Raw genomic sequence first — 26,897 nt, forward strand, 5'->3', positions numbered from 1 at the left:
TGGATCACAAAACAAGACCCAACAATATGCTGCCTACAGGAGACGCATTTGATAGGAAAAGACATACATAGGCTGAAGGTGAAAGGTTGGGAAAAATCATATCACTCACATGGACTTCGGAAACAAGCAGGAGTATCCATACTCATATCAAATAAAATAGATTTCAAGCCAAAGTTAATCAAAAGGGATAAAGAGGGACACTACATACTGCTTAAGGGAACCATACACCAACAAGACATAACAATCATAAATATATATGCCCCAAACAATGGTGCAGCTATGTTCATCAAACAAACTCTTCTCAAGTTCAAGAGTCTAATAGACCACCATACAATAATCATGGGAGACTTCAACACACCTCTCTCACCACTGGACAGATCTTCCAAACAAAAGTTGAATAAGGAAACTATAGAACTCAATAACACAATTAATAACCTAGACTTAATTGACATATATAGAATATACCACCCAACATCAAGCAGTTACACTTTTTCTCAGCAGCACATGGATCCTTCTCAAAAATAGATCATATATTATGTCACAGGGAAACTCTTAGACAATATAAAGGAGTAGAGATAATACCATGCATCCTATCTGATCATAATGGAATGGAACTGAAAATCAACGATAAAAGAAGGAAGGAAAAAGAATACATCACTTGGAGAATGAACAATAGGTTACTGAATGATCAATGGGTTATAGAAGACATCAAGAAGGAAATTAAAAAATTCTTAGAGATTAATGAAAACACAGACACAACATATCGGAATCTATGGGACACATTGAAAGCAGTTCTAAGAGGAAAATTCATTGCTTGGAGTTCATTCCTTAAAAAAAGAAAAAACCAACAAATAAATGATCTCATACTTCATCTCAAAATCCTAGAAAAAGAAGAGCAAAACAACAGCAAAAGAAGTAGAAGGCAAGAAATAATTAAAATCAGAGCTGAAATTAATGAAATCGAAACAAAAGAAACAATTGAAAAAATTGACAAAACTAAAAGTTGGTTCTTTGAAAAAATAAACAAAATCGACAGACCCTTAGCCATGCTAACGAAGAGAAGAAGAGAGAGAACTCAAATCACTAACATACGGGATGAAAGAGGCAATATCACAACAGACACTTCAGAAATACAGAAGATAATCAAAAATTATTTTGAATCCTTATACTCCAATAAATTAGAAGATACTGAAGGCATCGATAAATTTCTTAAGTCATATGATCTGCCCAGATTGAGTCAGGAGGATATAGACAACCTAAACAGACCAATATCAATTGAGGAAATAGAAGAAACCATCAAAAGACTACCAACTAAGAAAAGCCCAGGACCGGATGGGTATACAGCGGAGTTTTACAAAACCTTTAAAGAGGAACTAATACCAATACTTTTCAAGCTACTTCGGGAAATAGAAAAAGAGGGAGAACTTCCAAATTCATTCTACGAGGCCAACATCACCCTGATACCTAAACCAGACAAAGACACTTCAAAGAAAGAAAACTACAGACCAATATCTCTAATGAACCTAGATGCAAAAATCCTCAATAAAATTCTGGCCACTCGGATACAAAAACATATCAAAAAAATTGTGCACCATGATCAAGTAGGATTCATCCCTGGGATGCAAGGCTGGTTCAATATACGGAAATCAATAAATGTTATTCACCACATCAATAGACTTAAAAATAAGAACCATATAATCATCTCGATAGATGCGGAAAAAGCATTCGACAAAGTACAGCATCCCTTTATGTTCAAAACTCTGGAAAAACTAGGGATAACAGGAACATACCTCAATATTGTAAAAGCAATCTATGCTAAGCCTCAGGCTAGCATCATTCTGAATGGAGAAAAATTGAAGGCATTCCCTCTAAAATCTGGAACAAGACAGGGATGCCCTCTCTCACCACTTCTGTTCAACATAGTTCTCGAAACACTGGCCAGAGCAATTAGACAGACGAAAGAAATTAAAGGCATCAAAATAGGAAAAGAAGAACTTAAATTATCACTATTTGCAGGTGACATGATTCTATACCTAGCAGACCCAAAAGGGTCTACAAAGAAACTATTAGAGCTAATAAATGAATTCAGCAAAGTGGCAGGATATAAAATCAACACGCATAAATCAAAGGCATTCCTGTATATCAGCGACAAATCCTCTGAAATGGAAATGAGGACAACCACTCCATTCATAATATCTTCAAAAAAATAAAATACTTGGGAATCAACCTAACAAAAGAGGTAAAAGACTTATACAATGAAAACTACAGAACCCTAAAGAGAGAAATAGAAGAAGATCTTAGAAGATGGAAAAATATACCCTGTTCATGGATAGGCAGAACTAACATCATCAAAATGGCGATATTACCAAAAGTTCTCTATAGGTTTAATGCAATGCCAATCAAAATCCCAACGGCATTTCTTGTAGAAATAGAGAAAGCAATCATGAAATTCATATGGAAAAATAAAAGACCCAGAATAGCAAAAACAATGCTAAGCAGGAAGTGTGAATCAGGCGGTATAGCGATACCAGACTTCAAACTATACTACAGAGCAATAGTAACAAAAACAGCATGGTACTGGTACCAAAACAGGCGGGTGGACCAATGGTACAGAATAGAGGACACAGAAACCAATCCACAAAACTACAACTTTCTTATATTTGATAAAGGGGCTAAAAGCATGCAATGGAGGAAGGATAGCATCTTCAACAAATGGTGCTGGGAAAACTGGAAATCCATATGCAACAAAATGAAACTGAATCCCTTTCTCTCGCCATGCACAAAAGTTAATTCAAAATGGATCAAGGAGCTTGATATCAAATCAGAGACACGCCGTCTGATAGAAGAAAAAGTTGGCTACGATCTACATACTGTGGGGTCGGGCTCCAAATTCCTCAATAGGACACCCATAGCACAAAAGTTAATAACTAGAATCAACAAATGGGACTTACTCAAACTAAAAAGTTTTTTCTCAGCAAAAGAAACAATAAGAGAGGTAAATAGAGAGCCTACATCCTGGGAACAAATCTTTACTCCTCACACTTCAGATAGAGCCCTAATATCCAGAGTATACAAAGAACTCAAAAAATTAGACAATAAGAGAACAAACAACCCAATCAACAAATGGGCCAAGGACCTGAACAGACACTTCTCAGAGGAGGACATACAATCAATCAACAAGTACATGAAAAAATGCTCACCATCTCTAGCAGTCAGAGAAATGCAAATCAAAACCACCCTAAGATACCATCTCACTCCAGTTAGATTGGCAGCCATTATGAAGTCAAACAACAACAAGTGCTGGCGAGGATGTGGGGAAAAGGGTACACTTGTACATTGCTGGTGGGACTGCAAATTGGTGCAGCCAATTTGGAAAGCAGTATGGAGATTTCTTGGAAAGCTGGGAATGGAGCCACCATTTGACCCAGCTATTCCCCTTCTCGGTCTATTCCCTAAAGACCTAAAAAGAGCATGCTACAGGGACACTGCTACATCGATGTTCATAGCAGCACAATTCACAATAGCTAGACTGTGGAACCAATCTAGATGCCCTTCAATGGATGAATGGATAAAAAAAATGTGGCATTTATACACAATGGAGTATTACTCTGCATTAAAAAATGACAAAATCATAGAATTTACAGGGAAATGGATGGCATTAGAGCAGATTATGCTAAGTGAAGCTAGCCAATCCCTAAAAAACAAATGCCAAATGTCTTCTTTGATATAAGGAGAGTAACTAAGAACAGAGTAGGGTCGAAGAGCATGAGAAGAAGATTAACATTAAACAGGGATGAGAGGTGGGAGGGAAAGGGAGACAGAAGGGAAAATGCATGGAAATGGAAGGAGACCCTCAGAGTTATACAAAAGTACATACAAGAGGAAGTGAGGGGAAGGGGAAAAATAATACAAGGGGGACAAACGAATGTCAGTAGAGGGGGCAGAGAGAGAAGAGGGGAGGGGAGGGGAGGGGAGGGGGGATAGTAGAGGATAGGAAAGGCAGCAGAATACAACAGACACTAGTATGGCAATATGTAAATCAATGGATGTGCAACTGATGTGATTCTGCAATCTGTATATGGGGTAAAAATGGGAGCTCATAACCCACTTGAATCAAATTGTGAAATATGATATATCAAGAACTATGTAATGTTTTGAACAGCCAACAATAAAAAATTAAAAAAATAAAAAATAAAAAAAAAAAGCTAGAAATTTTTTTCAAATACTTTGAAAAACATACTAGGAAAGATGCTCTGCTGTACACCAAAATTTATTATAAAACTACAGTTAAGATTATGTGGTCTTGATGCAGGATTATTTAAATACACCATCAAACCAACAAGACAACAGAAAGATCCAGGAAATAACATCACATGGATGTGGCACCACCAAGCAGTGGGGAAAAGGTGGGCTCCTCATTTAAAATGCTAAGACAAGTGGGCAACAGATAGAAACAGGCAATCCTCAAAGAAGAAACACCAATGGCCAATAGACACATGCGAATGTGGTCTATCTTACTAGATCACAGGGAAAGGCAAATGAAAATCATAGTGAGATACCATTTCAAAATCGTCATTTTGGCAAAGCTCAAAGGTCTGACAATTCAAGGGTTGACATTCATATGGAAAAAAAAGTAACTTCTTATTTATGATTGATGAGGATAAAAATTGGTGTGATATTCCCGAGAGAAATAATATGGACAGTAGTTACCCAATGAAAGACTATAGAGGATTTGATATTAATATAAACAAGTATTATTATTACTTTTAAAGAAAACTCAAGACATAATGTTGGCCAAAGATGAATGTTGTAAAATGACACGTACAATAAATGATTTATATATAGCATTTGAATACTTGGACTGTGTATGTATATTCATGCAGTGGAGTATAAAAACACCCATGGGGGTGGAAATCACCCATGAACATGATAAACACTAAACTCAGATTAAAGTTGATGATGGAAAATGAGGAGAGCTTAAAAGCTGACCACAAGTATCTTCTCAGGAAAACTAGAGAGAAGACAGTTGGAAACTGGGGAGAAAGCCATCAAAATGGAAGTAGTAAAAGAACAGGAGGAATAGATCTTTGTAAGAATGGGAAAGTGAATTTACAGAGTAAAATCACAAAGTTATGTGTTGAAATGACCGACATCACTCAGGCTAAACATAAATAAGCTGATTCTAGTAGACTATGGTGGACACTGAGAGTTGAAAGTGAATGAGAAGCAGTAAGCAGAATCTAATTAGATCATATAGCCTGCTCAGTAAGCCAAATTAAGTCCCTTTTTAATTTCAGAAAAGGAATGAAATCTCTCCACCATACCTTGAGTGAAAGGCTGTTTCTGAGACAAACATGAGAACATCCTGAAGACAGAACACAGTTAGCCTTATGTCCATCATTTAGTCTGCCAAACCCTCCAAAGAGATAACTGGACAAGAGAATTGTTCAACACCATGCTTCCAACTTCATCCTACGGGTGAACACTGACATACTAGACTCATGCCAGAACAGGGAGTACTTCTAAAATATTGTAACCAATTCACAAATTTTAATTGTTACTAATCTCACTGATGAATGCCCATATCCATCATCCATTATCTAAGTAACAAGCTGATAATCTCACCAATGAATAGCCTTTTCTTTATCTTTCATTATGCTGATGTTTTAAAATCTAGCGTAAATTGGAATTAAAAATTGTGGAAGACCAAAGTGCCATTTCTGAAATGTGGCCTTTTTGATTAAATGCCAACCACAGCCTTTCTTCTTTTAGACTTTATATTGATGACAAAAGTGTTAGGAAACCTACAATGTAGCTCAAATTCATATAGACAAACATTCATACAAACATCTGTTCATGCACCAAAGCATTTTAAAGTAAGTTACAGATATTACCTTGTGTAAAACAAAACAGTCACTGTTGAACTTCCTTTTGAGGCTCAACGTCATCTTTCTTGACAGTTACTGGTCATGGAATTCTAGCTTGTGATCAAAGACCAGGCTTCAACCACTCATTAGCCGTGAGGTAGTTAGAACTTTCCAAGCCTGTCTAAGCTCAAGTTTCCTCATATGAAACATGATAATATATGGTTAATATACATATGAAAGACAACCATCTAAAGTGCTTAGATCAGTTCCCAACATTTTAGTGGGTACTCAAAATGTTTGTTATTGTGATTAAAGTATTTTACCTATCATCTTTGGGCTGGCATTGCTTTGAAAGACCCTGAATTGATAACTCCATTTCTTTATCTCCCTGGGCATAGTACTTCATATCACTTTTGTACAGTAAGCCCTCCCAGGGATCCAACTGTGATATAAACTCACACCTCTCCTGACCTGCCTTTAAACAATTTTTAAAGTGCTTTGGCCCAATTGACTTATCAAACTAATTTTGATCTTTCACTTGTAGATTATAGTTTTTAAAAAAGTCTCACTTGCTGTCCATTTTCCCAATCCAATTACTATGTAATGAACCATAAACTGACTTCCTTCCACACTATGCAACTGAACTTGTCTCTGAAAGGTTGTGAATTCTTTCCTATAACAGATCCAACAGTGTTTCCTCAGCCCTTGCCTTTTTTTGGTTTTTGTTTGCTTAGTTGGTTGGGTTTTGATACTGGGAATTGAACCCAGGGCCTCTTGCATGCTAGGCAAGCACTCTAGCACTAAACTATACATCCCCAGCCCCTAAACTGAATTTTAATGTCAATAAAATTCAAGTCACTGAAGAAAGTCCCTGTGCTTTTAGAATGTACAATATTTATTATGGCCTCTGAACACACACACAAAAGGCAGTGTATGTAACTTACCAACACCAAATATATCTGGTTGATTCTCTTAGCAGATGTGGCTAATTATTTTTGAAAAAGCTGTATTCCAAAATATATGCCATTTGACACCTTTAAGATAAAAAATTTAACTATTTATCTACTTTTCTAGTGTTTACCTTTTAATTATTTTTACTGAGAAACTAAGTCAATTTATTCTGCATTCACTGTATTCTTATCTTTAAGAGGAGAAAGGAGGCAAGACAGGCAAGAGCCCTACATTAAGAGTCTGGGAGGAAGGCTGACACTCCACAAGAAAACTGGGGTTATTCAAGACGTCCCATACAAGGATTCAGCAAAAAGTTCTTAGAAAATAATGAGGGTAGTTGAGGACATAGGGTCTTCCTCCTGGGTGGTTATCATTCTCATCCTCATTAAAACTGTCATCCTGTGACCCTATAATTACCTCCCTGAATTCATGTCCTAGTGCAGTCAGTTTTGCCAGACTGTATCTTTTGCTCCTCTCCTCTTTATGCCAAAAGCATCCCTTTCTTGTTGGATGCTGTAGTCTTTAGCTGACAGCCAAAGTAAGATGGAACTGGAGCATAAATTCAGATGATGAAAGGCTACCTTAGATGGCATTCCAATTGGTATTGCCCTTGTGTTTCTTTCTGTATATTGTATCTCTGCTTCCCAAGATACGAGTAAAAATACAGGGAAAATTCTCTAAGCTACACCAAATAAATCTTGTATTAACAAGAAGAGTACTTATTCAAAACACCAGGACCTACAGTTGAGGACACTGTTTTGCTTTGTTTTCAGAAGTGACAGATCCTATTCTTTCCAGATCACAGAATACTCAAGGCCCTGCCTACCTGCCTCTCCTAAGACTGGCTCCTTTTAGAAGTGGTTCAGCTATTCCTGATTAGTCACACATATCGATGGTGATGAAAATACTTAAAGAATCCCCTTTACCTGCCTGAAATGGAGAGACAAATCAACAATATGAGCAAATAAAAAGCTAAAAATCTAAGAATAGTTGTCCTTCTGCCAAAGAAAAAGCAATGCAGTTCCAGAGGTGGAAATTTTCTAGCTTCTTACCTAGTTACCTCACCTATTGCCAAATTAATAGATGCAGTATGAAGGGGAAAAGCAAAACAGTGAACTTGGAACGTGACCCATGTTTTCAACAGCTCCTCTCCTTTAGCATTGCGAATTTGTCCTGTGACTATTTGTTACTCTCTTGGCACCTGTTTGCCTTATAAAGGGAATGCAGAGACAACACAGGCTTTGGAATTAAAAATGCCTTAGTTGGAAACCTTGCTTCAGTTCTACAAGTTACAAAGCTGGATAATACATTTACCATCTATGAACCTCAGTTTCCTTTTCTGTGAAGTGGAAATAAAATTAGGACCTAACTCATCAGTGTGCTGGTAAGATGCTATGCATATAAAGTACATAATTGAGATTTGGGTATTCAAGGGGAACAAAAAACTGTACCTATTTTAACTAAAAAATGAAATTGTTTCTTTATGATATTATCTTATACATTTTGGTAATCATATCTCATTTATATGTCTTCTAATCTCAAATGAAGGAATGTGTCTACAAAGACATACTAACCTTTTACCTTACCTTGTACATTTTAAATGCATCACTGAAATTCTGCCAAAATTAAAGGAAAAGTCTTCCTTTATTAAGAACATGTAACTACTGTTGACAGTCAACCAGCTTGAAGAAGCATTTCTGGATTAACCACCGTGACCCATAATTAAACAATAGTACTTAGAGAAACACCTGATGTTCCCAGAAAGCATTATCTAAAGAATAATGAGGATCGCACCGGGCTGCACTCTCTTAAAAAAAAAAAAAAAAGAATAATGAGTGTTTATCAATCTTGTTTGCTTCCTAAGTAGCAATTATCTACATTTTATTTACCCAAGTTTTTAATCAACAATGGGGAAAATGCATATGATGCTGCTGTCAAGAACTTTTAAATACTTGTCACTTTAAAATAAATTAAATATCCTTATATCCATATCTACCATATAGGATATTTTTTAAGGACAAGTTAGTCTACACCACAGTTTTCTTGAAGTAACATGTTTCACTAAGATGACTATGAAGTGGAAATTGTTTTCATAAATTGAAATTGTTGCCTTCTTTTCTAGAGATAAAACCTTGACATTTCACAACGGACTTAGAAACATAAGCATAACACAAGGTTATACAGCAAACCAAAAGAGAAGCATTTCACTAGCTCCTGCCGCCTTTCCAGCCTGTTCAAATACATATTAGAAATGTTTACATATAAGCATGCATCTGTTTTATTGCACTCTTATTATCATTTTCCTAGATATGGTTATCTAAATACAGATTTATCTTCCATGTAATGCATTGCTCATTTTCAGACCCACTGTTGTAAGTATGATTCTAGTCCAATTTGATAATAATTTTCTTTAAACATTACCAAATAATCTGAATTTAAAGATGAGAGCCAAACATCCATTACCCTCTGCTACTTATGGATACCCCAAGAAAACAATATTAAAGGAAAATTTTTTTAAGTGTGAAGCCACAACAAACAATGAGAAAGGAAACAATAGTAAGAAAATTCTGGAATTTTTATAATAAATATCTTCAGTGTTCAAAGTGAATGCTCTTTCCAACGTAGAATTCTCTATCTAGTGAAACTATCAATCAAGTATAAGGGTAGATGGAAACCATTTTCAAACAAGAAAGTTCAAATTTATCTACCACGAATTTTCAGTAATCCACCAGAGCATGTGCTCTGCTAAAAGAAGAGATTAAGAAAGAAGACAACACAGAGTACAGAACATGCAGGATTCAATAACACGAGAGAGAGGTGGGAAAAGCCCCAGGATAATTGTGAAGTGCAGTTCCTCAGATGACTGCTGAGAACCATGACAAGAAATTAAACAATACATAAAGGAGGGGGTTAAAAAGCCCCAGGAAAGGCAATCTGCAGTGTTTAACTACATGAAGAGAAAATTTACACATGTAAGATAATATGTGGGAATAATTTAATGTTTTTCATTTAGAAAATGAAGAAAAAAATTTTAATATGGGAAAATTGCAAAAGGCATCAGGGGCATATTAGGAGTATAAATTCAGGGGAGGAGGCATGGGGGCAGGAAAGATGGTGGAATGAGATGGACATTATTACCCTAGGTTCATGTATGACTGCACATATGGTGCGATGCTACATCGTGTACAGAGAAATGAAAAATGTTGTGCTGTGATTGTGTACACTGAATCAAAATGTATTCTGCTGACATATATACCTAATTAAAATAAAGAATACATTTTTAAAAAATAGTATAAATTCTTCATAAAAGGATGAAATCTTGTCATTTACAGCAATATGGATGGCCTGGAAGACATTACATTAAGTGAAACAAATCAGGCACAGAAAGACAATTACTACATGTTATCACTTGTATGTAGAAGCTTACAAAAATAGATCTTTTAGAAATACAGAGTAGAATAGTGGCTACCAGAGGCTGAGAAGAGGCAGGGATAGGAAAAGGTGCTGGGAAAGGATGGTTAATAGAGTCAGAAGTGCAAATGGACAGGAGGAATAACTTCTAATATCTTATAACACGGTAGGTTGACCATGGTTGATAATAATTAATTGTGTATTTCAAAATAACTAGTAGAGAGGATTTTGAATGTTCCCTCATAAAGAATTTATAATTTTTGAGGTGATTAATATGCCAGCTATTCTGATCTGATCATTATATATCATACACTTGTGTTGAAATACCAACACTGTACCCCAGAAAATATTCAATTACTATATGTCAACTAAAAAAATTTTAAGTGTAGGCTCTTGAACCAAACTCTTTTGAGTTCAACCCCTGACTCTGTCACATACACCTAATTTTCCTCAAATGTAAAACAGAGATAATAGTAGCATTTACCTTGTATGTTGTATTGATACATATATGGATAATCTATAGAAATCTCTAAAAACAGTGTCTGTCCACAACACAAGAGCTCAATACATACTAGTAATTGCAGTATGCTTTATGGTTCAGGTATATCTAACATGCATGCAGTCACGATAATGCAAAACTGAATATTCAATAAAGTGAAAATACAGTGTTAGTGAGGGAGAAAGATGAAAGGATGATGTGACAATTGAGTCCTTATGCTGAGTAAAAAGGGTGTGTATAAGGAAAATATTCTCAATTCCCTTATCTAATAATACCTAAAAGTGAATATCCCCAAAATAGTAATAGTAGTGTACTGTTTAGAAGTACAAATCAGAAGATTAGAAGAATTAGCTTAAAGAGTTAAAAATAATTCCTTTGAATGGAGAAATGAAGAGAAGGCAGGCATATTTTTCATGATTTAAAAAACATTGGACTCCTTGAACTCTGTGCATGAACAGATTTTAAAAATGAAACCAGAATTTAACCAAAAAAAAACATCTGTATGTAATACCAGATAGAAAGTGATTTATAAAGCAGAACATAGGATGGTAGCAGCTCTGCTATCTGTAGATAATAACACATTGAATAAACATATACTTCCAGGGATAGCAATTAAGCTCCTTCTATGAATGATTCTTGGACATGTCATTTTGGAAAACATCTGACCCCAACTGCTAGCCTTCTTCTATATTTGGAGGGACTTTCCTAGCTCTCTGTGTCACTGTGACTAGGAAAAAAAAAAAAGTCTGCCTGTGGACACTTGTTTAAAATGCTAGAGCTGGGCTGACAGATGCTCCTCCAGAAGGTTAATGAGATAAAGGTTCCTCCAGCTGGCTCATAAGCAGAGATTACACCTGAGTGGAAGATCAGCGGATTATTCCAGAAACACTGCTGCATGTTCTTCATAAATTAGCACCCTCATAAAGATAAATCAAAAAGGTTATTTTCACTCAGCTGGCACCAACATTTAATTATTTTTTTATCCTTCTGTCATTTTATTTCTTTTAATGAAATTTGGGGGTGTTCTGTAATTTTCAGAATTACCAATACACAAAAGCCAGAATGTATTTGGAAACTAAAAGGGCTATTTTTGTTGTTTGGATTTTTCTCCAAGTTCAAGGAAACAAAGGTAAGTTATTTAAACATTTTTTTTCTTTTTAAAATTGTTTATCTATAAAATCTATTTATAGAAGCGAATATTCAGAAACAACAAAGTTACTACTAAATTTTAGAGGGTGAATAGAAGGCAGGTTCTGAATAATAATTGATTAACTAGTTGGTTAGTTGATTGATTGATTATTAGAAAGGATAGTTAATGATGATTTAATGTTTATTACACAATCTTAAATGTGATTTGTGTTAACAAAATAGGAGAGATTAATGCATCCTTTTTGCCATTATAAAAAAATGCAAATTCATATCATTAATATCAATAACATTAATAGGTCCGTGAAATCAATCCCATTTATCCACCTAAACTCAACATACAAAACCTAAAATTGAAATTAATTATAAGACATTTATGATCAGACCAAAATGCATTTCCTAACTTCTCTCAATTAAATCATGAATTGTTTCCCCTTAGAAAATAGCCAAGTGTGTTTCATCTTCAGTGTTCATAATGGCAATCCTAGAAACTTGGTTGTTTTTGAGGTTATATGAAGAGAACTAGACAATATAGGTTCTTGTGGTGAAGCTTTAACTGAATTTGAAATGAAACCAAGGCACAAAACAGGCTTATAAGAAAAATAATGTGTTTTATTTTTTAAAAAACATGTCAAAGTCTTGATTTTTTAAAAAATAACCCTTATCATTACAACATAATCTTTTTAAGCTGCTTGAAATCAATGTTAGGTTCTTTTTTAAGGATAACATTAAAACACTCAATGAACATTTTGATTACAGTAGTGGTTTTGAAATGTCTATGGAAAAAAATTTTTTAAATATGTATTGCAAATTAAGTCAAAAATAACTGTGATTCTATCAGTTATTTTATACTTAATTTTATACTTATTTTATACTTAATTTCTCTTAATCTGCATTGGAGGGAGAAAATTTTTTCTGGAAAAGATCATATTAAATTTCCTTCATGTTCTGTTACATATAAATGATAGGGGATGAAGCAAAAGTTTATTTACCTTTCTTTTCAATTATCAATTATATATAATGGGTTTTTGTTGTTGTTGTTGTTGTTGTTGTTTTAATACATTTTTAATTTTAGATGGACACAATAACTTCATTTATTTATTTATTTATAAGTGGTGCTGAGTATTGAACCTAGTGCCTCACATGTGCTCGGCAGGCTCTCTACCACTGAACTATAACCCTAGCCCCTCTATAATATTTATGAAAACATTTTGATTAAAAACAAATGACTATATTTCAGTATCCTAAGATTAAACTAATGAAGCAAACCAATTTGTCTGTTTGATGAACTTGACCAGGCAAATAAGATTTGCAATTTTTTATATGTTTGTTTAATTATATTAACTAATTTATTTTTTTCTATTTTCATATATATTGGCCATTATACATAATTACAAATAGCATAATTTCACATATAACAATTTAAATTTTAAAAACTCATCAAAAAATTACAATTTGTTTTATGCCAACTTCTATCAAAAATGTGCTCTAATTGCATAATAAAAAGTGCTAACATGTTATTAGTTTTGGACTTTTTATTACACAAGCATCTAAGATTGTGAATATCTGTTAATTTCAATTAGTGAGGTCTACTTTAATCAGAGTTTATGTACTTCAGGCAGACTGGTTTCTTATTTGTGACTAATTAAACATCATGATTATATTTACATAGGAAATAGTTTGGGGGAGAAAAATGAGGGTTCAATTCAATACAACTAGGTGCTAAGCATAATAATTAAGTATTTAGATAAACTCAATTGTTTCTTTTTTAAAAATTACAGATTTGAAAAATCAAAGAGATATTTTCTAAATCACCCATAGTATTTCCATCCAAACATAATCTACACGGGGACCTCAGTGTTTCCTCAGTTTCTTTTCTAGGTATGCTTCTTTTCTACATGATTGTTGCTCTATCACACACACAATTTTATATCAGGTTTTTACAGTTTTATTAGATTATATGAATTTCTACATTGCTTTCTAGCTTTGACAAACATCATTTGATTGGCTGCCTACTGTTCCCTTCTATAGATATATCAAGATTTGTTCTATCCAAATATTTAACAAAAGAGAACTAATTATTTCTAATTATTCTGTTTTTATGAATAATATTACAATAAATAGCTTTGGGTATATATATATATATATCAGTAATCAAAACTTAACATAAGTTCACTAAAATAAAATTATTAGATCAAAACAATATAAACAGTTTTGTGGCATTTATTCATATTGATAAATTGCTTCTAAAAGTTTTCTAACATCCTTCAGTGATTTTTCCCAGTTTGATTCAAGAATGCTTACCATGTACCCAATACTGTGCTAGACACAAAAAACAAAAGAGATTTAAAAACTTGCCAGTTTTCTTTGGAGATTCTGAATGTAGTTTTTCCATAGGTGGAATGGATTTGATTTCAAAATATTCATTAAATAAAATTGTTTCAGCATCAAAAAAGATACTTCAAATTTTCAAAACACTATTTCACTTCATCAACACCAAGTCTCCTGTATTTTGGACAAATAACAAGGATGCCAGTTCCATGTGATATATGTGGCACTGCTTTGTGCTCTTACGTTTCTTTTTCATATAAATAATTTCATTTCATTTCTTGTGACATTCAATGTGTGGGAGAAAGAGAAAAGAGAAAACCCACTGTTGGCAAGTCCTAAAAATGGAAATGGTGTTTATCTTAGTGTGTGCCTTTTGCATTACATTTGGCTATACCAAATGAAACCTTTAACAAAGTTATTATTAGTTCATCCAAGTTGGATAATTATTTTAGTGGCTGGGAATGTCAAGAAATTTGCATTTGAAGATATTCCACTTCTTACTAATCCTGTTCTATTGGGAAATGCTCTCATTTCATAAAATTGTCCAGGAAGGTATTTTCTCTCATTGTTGCTCCATTAACAAAGAACATGGCTTCATTTGTATACCTGAGATAGCTGCCCAACGGCAGTAGCATTAACTGTGCAGCTCCTGTACCTAATTTGTCTGAGCTACAGTCTCAGGACAGTAAAATTCAAAAGTTCCAAGGCAGATTGTTTTGCTCAATTATATCTGAAAAGATGTTCTTAAAATTGAAGCCAAGTAAATTAAGGATGCTGAACAAACTGTGGCAATACACCTGAAACTATTCAATTATATAGTGGCTGCCTTTTGGCCCATGTGCGTGTACCACTGATCACATTAGAGGACTATTGTATGTGTAAGCTAATTAGACAGGGCTGACGTGACCTACTGCTTTCTTGGCCATTTCTGTCAATCATGAGGGTGCAACCACCTTAACGATCAACTGGATTTGCATGCTAATTATCTTTAGAAACTCAAATCCTATGTACATTGGTGCCACAATCGTTTTCACAGTTGTTATGCTATTTTCAAATAATCCACCTGAGACAACAAAGTTTGTTTTTTACAATAGTGTCTAGGTTTATATTATAAATAAATAAATATATATATATATATATATATATATATATATATATATATATATATGTATATATACATATATATATATATATATATATATATATATATTTTAATGACCATAGTAAAATGCTGACCTCATTACTGCACTGTGAAATATCAGACTACCTTATCCCTGAGGTCTCTATCCACACTACCACTTTTTGCTTAAGGGTCGGAAAGACAGTTCTACAGTCATACAGGCTTTAGAATCACAGAAAGCAGAATTTTGAAAGGAAGAAATGTGAGTTCTGACCAAAATGTGAGTTTCAACATCCCAAAGGAGAGTTTTCAACAACCATGGAGCCTAAGCTCACTGTCTGAGATCTTTTCATCCAAGACTAGGATTCCAGCCCCACAAAACAAGAGCACCAAGTCAGATGGAACCATTTTAATAAAGGAGGAGGGTGTGCTCTTTGCTCTGGGTCCAAGGCAAACTGCATGCCAAAGCTCATCTTACAATGAGTTGATGAGGTTGAGTGGCATAGCCATGGTAATGAGAATTCAAATATGGAAATGCTGCTGTCAAGCTCGGAACTGCAGCATGCACCACTATAATTATTTATTGAGAATGTTCTCCCACTGCTGTGCCTCTCTTCCAGCCACAGTGAATGTAGGAAGAATACGAAAAGCTGTAGAACAGCAATGCTGCTTCTAAGCATGTGATTGTATTAAGTAGATAAATAGGTTCCCATTTACATTCAGTTATTCCCAAGGAAATGGTGTCTTTCTGTGTGCTTTTGTAAAGCCATCTTAATTCATGCCAACGTAGTTTTCTTTATTCAGTCATCTTAAGGATTTTCACCACAGCTGGTATCTATTTTCATAATAGCCCCCAGGAGAAAGGTTAAAGAAAGCTAAACCAAAAGGAATTTTGCAAAGATATGTCAGAACCTCAAAATTAACGAAAAAGTTTTTGCTTCAGAAAGACTAACTCTATTCAGAAAATAACATGTATAGGGCTAATTTTTCCATCTTAGATTTTTACTGCATTAATAAATAAACAAAAGTCATATTTAATTAAGCTGAATTGTGAAACACAATGGCACTATTATTAACCCATAGTACTCGGATCAGTTCAGACCTCATCAAAATGTTTTGTACACAGCAATCATGTTAATGTTAGTAACCATTTGCTTTAATACGTTTCTCTTTGATTACTGACATATATACACAAGCTAATTTTATTAATCTTGTGTCTTAATATTTCTCTGGGAAATGAGCACTGTGCTCATTTATAAGGCAGAAGGTGGTAAGTATTGTTTAAGGTAGGAGAGATAAAACCAAAGCTGAGGACTGAGCAGTGTCTGGTTCTATCTTGTGTCTACTTAGTCTAACATCAGTCCAATATAATATTACGAATGAAAGAAATATGATTTTAGTACTTTTTTTTGGTACTTGGAATTGAACCCGGGGGTGTTTAACCACTGAGCCACGTCCCAAGCCCTTTTTTATATTTTATTTAGAGACAGGTCTCGCTGAGTTACTTAGGGCCTAGTTCACTAAGTTGCTGAGACTGGCTTTGAACTTGCAATCCACCTGCCTCAGCCTCCCTATTATTTAAAAAACCAACTTTCCTCTGCTACCACCAGATGATGGTTAGTTTGGAGCCATTTCTAACATCTGTTTTTCATGAATATCTCAGAATACCTGGTCATGTCCTTCAGCTCTACCTTGGAAATGGAAGTACCTGTCTTAGGACTTCTACTCTTCATTAGGAAAAAAGATATGATATTTTGAACTCCACAAATCATGGTGTTTTGTTTTGTTTTTTAATGCCCATCATTAAAATCTCAGTTTAGTGGTAATTTACTTAAGATTGTGTCACGTATTTCCAGGCCGTAACTTGCCTAATGAATGTTTTATGAAACAGTGGGAAAAACTTCTAAAACAAAAAAATAAGAACATCCTCATCTAAACACTAAAATTTCACCTGAAGTTCACAACATGTTTGGCCTCTGGAGATATCAAATTCTGAAACACTCCTTTTTAATGATTTCTCTTTCTTCCTTCTATTATATCTAATCCTATTCTCATCAGAATAATCCAATCCCTCAGGCAGTTGCTCCAGTTCTTCAGCCCATCCTGGTCTCAGTGTGCTGCACATTAACCCTAGAACCTATTATGAGCTCATGTGCAATTCTCAGGGGTCTTTTCTGTTTGTATGATAGGAACCTTACTCCTTGACCTCTCCCTTCTATTTTGTTAATTCTACTTGGGAAAACTTACCTTTCACTTTTTCTATGATCCGAGCTGCCAACTATTTTTAGAGTGCCAAATAGAGTGCTTGCATGAAGAAAATCATGCACTATTACCTTATCTGAGTCCTATATGCAATTCCATCATCATCGGATTCCTTGACTTAGTCCCCTAAAGAGATTCCCAAACCTTCCCTCTCACCTGAGTCTACCACCTGATTTCACTCTTTCACAGAAGCAGTGATTAACAGCAGAGTTCAGAGCAAAAGCTCTCAGGCTTGCACAGAACTACCTTCTGCCCGGAACACTCTGTCACTCACTCTGTGATTTGGGCAAATTGTTCAACCTCATACATCACTCATTCTTATGGTTTCCTCCTCTATAAAATAGGAATAATAATAGCAGTGAATGCCTCAAAAGAGCTAAAGCTTTTAGTGAGGCATCTGGTACAACAAAGTTCAAAACGTGCTGACTCTTAAAATGGATATGATGACTACCACTACTGCCATTGTCCTATCACCTCCTCCTATGTACTGAGAAGACTGAGTCACTTGACTTCCTTCCCCTTGTCCTTTCTACTTCAAAGTTTCTCTGAATCTATCCAAACTCTTCTCATTCTCTTGTATTTCAGAGAAAATTAATTTCATGTCTTTGCTAATGTTATTTCTATCTACTTATGATATTAACTACACTCACCACCAATTCCCATTAGACCTTCCCCTGCCAGTCTCTTTTTCTGTTGACTTTATTTCCCAGACTAAAAGGTTTCATGTAACCATTTTGACATTCATTAAAACACCAGTGCTGAGGTTCTAGCTTTGATGATTCTAATCTCATTGATCTAGGATGGAATCCAAGATGGAATAATTACTAAAATTATCCAGATGATTCAGGATAATATTATTCTTTTTTTTTTTTTTTTCATTTCAAATATGTTTTTTTTTTTCGTTTTTTTTTTTTTTTTTTTATTGGTTGTTCAAAACATTACACAGCTCATGACATATCATCTTCCATACATTTGATTCAAGTGGGTTATGAACTCCCATTTTTTACCCCAAATACAAGTTGCAGAATCACATCGGTTACACATCCATATTTTTACATAATACCATATTAGTGACTGTTGTATTCTGCTACCTTTCCTATCCCCTACTATCCCCCCTCCCCTTCCCTCTCATCTTCCCTCTCTACCCCATCTGCTGTTGTTTAATTCTCTCCCTTGTTTTTTTTTTCCCCCCTTTCCCCTCACTAACTCTTATATGTAATTTTGTGTAACAATGAGGGTCTCCTTCCATTTCCATAGTTTCCCTTCTCTCTCCCTTTCTCTCCCCCCACTCGTCTCTGTTTAATGTTAATCTTTTCCTCATGCTCTTCTTCCCTGTTCTGATCTTAGTTGCTCTCTTTATATCAAGGAAGACATTTGGCATTTGTTTTTTAAGGATTGGCTAGCTTCACTTAGCATAATCTGCTCTAATGCCATCCATTTCCCTGCAAAATCCATGATTTTGTCATTTTTTAGTGCTGCGTAATACTCCATTGTGTATAAATGCCACAGTTTTTTAATCCATTCATCTATTGAAGGGCATCTGGGTTGATTCCAAAGTCTAGTTATTGTGAATTGTGCTGCCATGATCATTGATGTGGCAGTATCCCTATAGTATGCTCTTTTAAGGTCCTCAGGGAATAGACCGAGAAGGGCGATAGCTGGGTCAAATGGTGGTTCCATTCCCAGCTTTCCTAGGAATCTCCATACTGCTTTCCATATTGGCCACACCAGTTTGCAGTTCCACCAGCAATGTACAAGCGTACCCTTTTCCCCACATCCTCGCCAGCACTTATTGTTGCTTGACTTCATAATGGCTGCCAATCTTACTGGAGTGAGATGGTATCTTAGGGTGGTTTTGATTTGCATTTCTCTGACTGCTAGAGATGGTGAGCATTTTTTCATGTACTTATTGATAGATTGTATGTCCTCCTCTGAGAAGTGTCTGTTCAGGTCCTTCGCCCATTTGTTGATAGGGTTGTTTGTTATCTTGTTGTTTAATTTTTTGAGTTCTTTGTATATTCTGGATGTTAGGGCTCTATCTGAAGTGTGAGGAGTAAAGATTTGTTCCCAGGATGTAGGTTCCCTATTTACCTCTCTTATTGTTTCTCTTGCTGAGAGAAAACTTTTTAGTTTGAGTAAGTCCCATTTGTTGATTCTAGTTATTAACTTTTGTGCTATGGGCGTCCTATTAAGGAATTTGGAGCCCGACCCCACAATGTGTAGATTGAAGCCAACTTTTTCTTCTATCAGGTGCAGAGTCTCTGATTTGATATCTAGGTCCTTGATCCATTTTGAATTTACTTTTGTGCATGGCGAGAGAAAGGGGTTCAGCTTCATTTTGTTGCATATGGATTTCCAGTTTTCCCAGCACCATTTGTTGAAGATGCTATCCTTTCTCCATTGCATGTTTTTAGCGCCTTTATCAAATATAAGAAAGTTGTAATTTTGTGGATTGGTCTCTGTGTCCTCTATTCTGTACCATTGATCCACCTTCCTGTTTTGGTACCAGTACCATGCTGTTTTTGTTACTATTGCTCTGTAGTACAGTTTGAAATCTGGTATCGCTATACCTCCCGATTCACACTTCCTGCTTAGAATTGCTTTTGCTATTCTGGGTCTTTTGTTTTTCCATATGAATTTCATGATAGCTTTATCTATTTCTACCAGAAATGCCGTTGGGATTTTGATTGGCATTGCATTGAACCTGTAGAGAACTTTGGGTAATATCGCCATTTTGATGATGTTGGTTCTGCCTATCCATGAACAGGGTACATTTTTCCATCTTCTAAGATCTTCTTCTATCTCTCTCTTTAGGGTTCTGTAGTTTTCATTGTATAAATCTTTCACCTCTTTTGTTAGGTTGATTCCCAAGTATTTTATTTTTTTTGAGGATATTGTGAATGGGGTGGTTTTCCTCATTTCCATTTCAGAAGTTTTGTTACTGATATACAGGAATGCCTTTGATTTATGCGTGTTGATTTTATATCCTGCCACTTTGCTGAATTCATTTATCAGTTCTAGTAGTTTCTTTGTAGACCCTTTTGGGTCTTCTAAGTATAGGATCATATCGTCCGCAAATAGTGATATTTTAAGTTCTTCTTTTCCTATTTTTATGCCTTTAATTTCTCTTGTCTGTCTAATTGCTCTGGCTAGTATTTCAAGGACTAAATTAAATAGAAGAGGTGAGAGAGGGCATCCCTGTCTTGTTCCAGATTTTAGCGGGAATGCCTTCAGTTTTTCTCCATTTAGAATGATGCTAGCCTGAGGCTTAGCATATATAGCTTTTACAATGTTGAGGTAAGTTCCTGTTATCCCCAGTTTTTCTAGTGTTTTGAACATAAAAGGATGCTGTACTTTGTCGAATGCTTTTTCTGCATCTATCGAGACGATCATATGGTTCTTATCTTTAAGTCTATTGATGTGGTGAATAATATTTATTGATTTCCGTATATTGAACCAACCTTGCATCCCAGGGATGAATCCTACTTAATCATGGTGCACAATTTTTTTGATATGCTTTTGTATTCGATTCGCCAGGATTTTATTGAGAATTTTTGCATCTATGTTCATTAGAGATATTGGTCTATAGTTTTCTTTCTTTGAAGTGTCTTTGTCTGGTTTCGGGATCAGGGTGATGTTGGCCTCATAGAATGAATTTGGAAGAGCTCCTTCTTTTTCTATTTCTTGAAATAGCTTGAAAAGTATTGGTATTAACTCTTCTTTGAAGGTTTTGTAAAACTCCGCTGTATACCCATCTGGTCCAGGGCTTTTTTTGGTTGGTAGTCTTTTGATGGCTTCTTCTATTTCTTCCTTTGTTATTGGTCTGTTTAAATTGTGTGTGTCTTCCTGACTCAATCTGGGCAGCTCATATGACTTAAGAAATTTATCGATGTCTTCACTGTCTTCTATTTTATTAGAATATAGGGTTTCAAAATACTTTCTAATTATCTTCTGTATTTCTGTAGTGTCTGTTGTGATATTGCCTTTTTCATCCCGTATGTTAGTGATTTGAGTTTTCTCTCTTCTTCTCTTCGTTAGCATGGCTAAGGGTCTGTCGATCTTATTTATTTTTTCAAAGAACCAACTTTTAGTTTTATCAATTTTTTCAATGGTTTTTTTTGTTTCAATTTCGTTGATTTCCGCTCTGATTTTAATTATTTCTTGTCTTCTGCTATATTTGCTGTTGTTTTGCTCTTCCTTTTCTAGGGTTTTGAGATGTAGTGTGAGTTCGTTTATTTGTTGGTTTTTTCTTTTTTTGAGGAATGAACTCCAGGAAATGAATTTCCCTCTTAAAACTGCTTTCATTGTGTCCCATAGATTCCGGTATGTTGTGTCTGAATTGTCGTTTATCTCTAAGAATTTTTTGATTTCCTCCTTTATGTCTTCTGTAACCCATTGATCATTCAGTAACATATTGTTTATTTTCCATGTGATGCAGGATTTTTCCTTCCTTCTTTTTTCATTGATTTCCAGTTTCATTCCATTATGATCAGATATGGTGCATGGTATTATCTCCACTCCTTTATATTTACTAAGAGTTGCCCTATGGCATAATATATGATCTATCTTTGAGTACGATCCATGTGCTGCTGAGAAGAACGTGTATCCACTTGATGATGGTTGATATATTCTATATATGTCGGTTAAGTCTAGGTTATTGATTGTGTCATTGAGTTCTATAGTTTCTTTATTCAGCTTTTGTCTGGAGGATCTGTCTAATGGCGAGAGCGGTGTGTTGAAGTCACCCATAATTATTGTGTTGTGGTCAATTTGACTCTTGAACTTGAGGAGAGTTTGTTTTATGAATGTTGCTGCACCATTATTTGGTGCATATAAATTGATAATTGTTATGTCTTGTTGGTGAATAGTTCCTTTTAACAGGATATAGTGTCCTTCTTTATCCCTTTTGATTAACTTAGGTTTGAAGTTGAGTTTATTCGATATGAGTATGGCCACTCCTGCTTGCTTCCGAGGGCCATGTGAGTGGTATGATTTTTCCCAACCTTTCACCTTCAGCCTGTGTATGTCTTTTCCTATCATATGAGTCTCCTGAAGGCAGCATATTGTTGGATTTGTTTTTTTGATCCAGGTTACCAGCCTGTGTCTCTTGATTGGTGAGTTTAGTCCATTAACATTTAAGGTTACAATTGAAATATGATTTGTACTTCCAGTCATGTTTATTTATTTATTTATTTTAGTTTGGCTAGTTTTTACTTTTTGGTTGTTTTCCTCCCCCTTTACTGAGATACCTCCCGCTGTTGGTTTTGGGCACTGTTTTCCATTCCTCTTCTTGTAGAATTTTGCCCAAAATGCTTTGCAGTGCTGGTTTTCTGGCTGCGAAATCTTTTAGCTTTTGTTTATCGTGAAAGATTTTAATTTCATTGTCAAATCTGAAGCTTAATTTTGCTGGATACAGTATTCTTGGTTGGAATCCATTATTTTTCAGCGTTTGAAATACATTGTTCCAGGATCTTCTCGCTTTCAAAGTCTGTGATGAAAAATCAGCCGTTAACCTAATTGGTTTACCCCTGAATGTAATCTGCCTCCTTTCCCTCGTAGCTTTTAATATTCTCTCCTTGTTCTCTGTATGTTGGCTATCTTCATAATTATATGTCTTGGAGTTGGCCTATTACAGTTTTGGATGTTTGGGGTCCTGTAGGCTTCCAGGATTTGGCAATCCATTCCATCTTTCATCTCTGGGAAGTTTTCTAGGATTATTTCATTCAATAGGTTGTCCATTCCTTTGGCTTGAATCTCTGTGCCTTCTTCTATCCCAATGACTCTCAAATTTGGTTTTTTGATGAAATCCCATATCTCTTGGATAGATTGCTCGTGAGATTTAAGCATCTTTTCAGTATTGACTATATTCTTTTCAAGTTGATAAACTTTGTCTTCATTATCTGATGTTCTGACTTCTACTTGATCTAGTCTATTTGTAATATTCTCGTTAGCATTTTTAATCTGGTTTATGGTTTCTTGCATTTCTAAAATCACTGTTTGGTTTTTTTTTAAGATCTCTATCTCCTGGTAAAGCTCGTTCTTTGCAGTTTGTATTTGTTTGTTTAGTTGGTTTTCAAAATATACTTTCAATTCTTGGATTTGCTGTCTCATGTCTTCTCTAAAATTCCGTTCCATCTGAGTTAGGTATGCCTTGATTTCTTTCCCTGTCCATGTTTCTGATGCTTCTAGGTCCTCCTGTAGATTTAAGTTGTCCTGCATTATCTGTACTCCTTTTTTCCCTGTTTTTTTCATGTTGTTCACGTTACTTTCCAGCTCTATTTGACTGCTTTGTAACTGCCTTCTCCTATACATTTGTTTTGGCTTTGTTTATATCTGTTGTTTCTCCTTTGTGGTGGGAGATTATGCCTATAGATGTTGGGCTTTATTGTACTTTAGAGCTGATTCATTCAATTTATAAAGGGCTTCCGGATTTTGTATGCATATAGTGATTTGTTTTTTGTTCTTAGGACTTTATGTTGGGTGCTATGAAGGTATACGGGTTAGTATGTCTTGGCTACTTTAGAAGATTGCTCTACTGAAGGGGGATGCTAACCGTCAATTGGATCAGGGTGTTGGTAGTAGCTAGGTATTTAGGAGCACTATAGACGGCCTCGAAACATTCACCTGTTTGCATTTAGACAGTTACACGAAATGGAGGACGTAATGCTTGGGATGAAAGTTGGGGGGAAGGGAAAGGAAGGTGCTCTTGAAAAGTAAGAAGGAGGGGGAGTTAGATAGCATAGAGGAGAATGGAAAGAACAATAAAACTTGGAAGGGGAGAGAAAGAGGGAAAAAGGGAGAGAAAAGATAAAATAAAATAAGAAATAAAATTAGGTCTTAGAGATCCATTTTCTTCTCTTCCCGTAGGCAAAGCTGTGCCCTCCAGGCTGAGATTTGCCCTCAATGTGTCAACAGCAATCCCTGTAAGGCGGCTCCTGGGAGTCTCTCAATCCTGTTGGTCCAGAGCCGTTTCACTTCTACGGCCCCTCCTCCCCTTCCTCCTGCCAGCCAGCCAGGTCCTGTGCACCGGAGGAGGTTCTCCAAGGATTTGGTTACACTTTCAGCACCTCTGGGTGCTCTATTTCCCTAATGACTGAGCACTCTCTCTGTCATTCATCTAAGCCCCAGTGCTGTGGAGCTGTGTTCTGGGAGTCAATAGTTTAATTTTTCCTGACCCCTTTGGTGGGCACACCTTCGGAGTCTGGCGGCTAAGACCATTGGTGTCGCCACTGGTGGTAATGGGAGTTGGGGGTCGAGGATCCCATCTGCTTCCCTCAGCCCCTACAATCATGACCACTCCGCTAGCAGTAGGAGGAGTTGGGGGTCTGGAGTGTCCTCTGTTTCCCTCCGCCCCTACTGTCACGCCCTCTCAGTTGGCGGTTGGGGGAGTTGGGGGTGGGGAGTCTTCTCTGCTTCCCTCCGCCCCTACAGTCACGCCCACGTCACTGGCAGTATTGGGAGTTGGGGGTCGGGAGTCCCTTGGCCCTTACAGTCACGCCCACGGAGAGATTTTGAAGTTTCCCGGTTGTTTGTATCTGATGCGGGTGGGAGTCACACACCTGCCAAAGTAGATTCCGCTGGGAAGGAATCTCTTTGGCCGAACTTTGGTGACTTCCCCTCTCTGCAATGGCGGGCCCCTGCCTCCTTGCTGGAGTGTCCGAAGGGAGGGGTGGAACTGGCTTGTCTCTGGTCTGACCCAATCTCTGGTTTTAGTTCCCAGTTCGCTATTTCATAAAGGCTTGGTTAGATTTCCTTCACGCAGTCTCAGGGGGGGAGCCGTTTGCCTGGTGGGTGGGGCCGTTCGCAGTGGGGGCGGGGCCGTTAGCAGAGCTTGGAGGGCACAGGCCGTCTGCCGGGCAGGGACCCTTCTCGAAGCGCAGGGCCGCTGGGGGCCGACTGCAGAGCCTGGGGTGGTGGCCGCGGGCGGGGTGCCAGCAGAGCCCGGAGGGCGGGGGCCCCGTTTGCCGGGTGGGCGGGGCGTTAGCAGCGCCGGGAGGGCACAGGCCGTTTGCCAGGCCAAGCAGGGATCCTTCTCGCTGCGCGGGCCGCCAGGGCCGCCTGCAGAGCCGAGCCTGCGCTGGCCGGGGGCGGGGCCGCCAACGGAGCCGGGAGGGCGGGTGGGGGGGGGCGTTTGCTGGGTGGGCGGGGCCGTTTGCCCGGCCAGGCGGGGACCCTTCTCGGCGCGCCGGCCGACGGGGGCCGCTTGTAGAACCCGGTAGGCAGTGGCCTCGTGGCTAAGAGCCGGGCGGGCGGGGTGGCCGATCACCGAGCGAGCGGGGCCGCCAGGAGAGCCAGGATGGCGGGAGCCGTCTCCTGGGCCAGGCGTGGACCCTTCTCACTGCCCCGGGCCGCCGGTGGCCGCTTGCAGAGCCGGTTGGGCGGTGGCTGCAGGATTGGACCTCTGCGCCCGCGGCCGGCCAAGATTCACTTGTCTGGGGCCAACTGTCACCTCTAATATAACTTACTACTTCCTGGCAGGTCTCCTTTCAGCGGAATTTTGCTAGAAGTTCCTCAGTAGGTAGAATGTAGCTGTTTTAATGGGTGTTTCTGATCCGGTTAATGTGGAGATACTGAAAGTGCTGCTTCCTTGCCGGCCGCCATGTTGGATCTCAATATTATTCTTAATAAGAAGAAACATTAGTACCCTTCTGGAAAGATACTATATGTGGGTCATCATTTTATGAACCACCAGGGGATTTGTTTTAATCTGATTTTTTAAAATAAATATATCACATAGCTTTGCTATCTATATACCAACTTCTGCTTAAAAAAAGAAAAGGAAAGAAAAGAACATCAAAAGCCTCCCCAACACCTTCAGAATAAATTCTACTATTGAGTATACATTTAAGGGAACTAAAACCAATATGTCAAAGTGATATCTACACTCCCATATTTTTTGTAACACTATTCAATAGCCAAGATAGAAACAAACTAAGAGTCCCTCAATGTTGAATCAATGAAGAAAATTTGTTATATACACACAATGAGATACTATTCATTCATAAAAAGTATAGAAATCTTGATATTTTCAACCATATGAAAGAACTTGGAGAACAATTTGTTTCAAATCCTCACCTATACTTGGTGTTGCTTAACTTTATTTTTTAATAAATAAATTATATTATTTTATGATAAATAATATTAGAGGATGAAATATTATAAATGTTATCTCATTGAGGTTTTTAATTAATATTGCGCATTTACTAATTAAATATATTATTACATTATAAATTGATGTAAAATAAATTAAACGAATGAGGTTAAATGCATTTTCATATATTTTGGGTCCATTATGTTTCCTCTCCTAGAA

General features: G+C 36.7%; 1 protein-coding gene across 2 annotated transcripts in view; it reads left to right on the top strand.

Annotated features, from left to right (window-relative positions):
- The first annotated feature begins 11,790 nt into the window (after positions 1 to 11,790).
- Positions 11,791 to 26,897, top strand: part of Impg1 (interphotoreceptor matrix proteoglycan 1) — a 144,048-nt gene continuing 128,941 nt past the window's right edge. For both annotated transcript variants that reach the window (XM_027928410.2, XM_027928411.2), the window contains exon 1: positions 11,791 to 11,857. In XM_027928410.2, the coding sequence (XP_027784211.2) occupies positions 11,791 to 11,857 (67 nt within the window). The remainder of the gene's footprint in view (positions 11,858 to 26,897) is intronic.

Source organism: Marmota flaviventris, chromosome 6, assembly GCF_047511675.1.
Source record: "Marmota flaviventris isolate mMarFla1 chromosome 6, mMarFla1.hap1, whole genome shotgun sequence".
NCBI classification, from domain to species: Eukaryota; Metazoa; Chordata; class Mammalia; order Rodentia; family Sciuridae; genus Marmota; species Marmota flaviventris.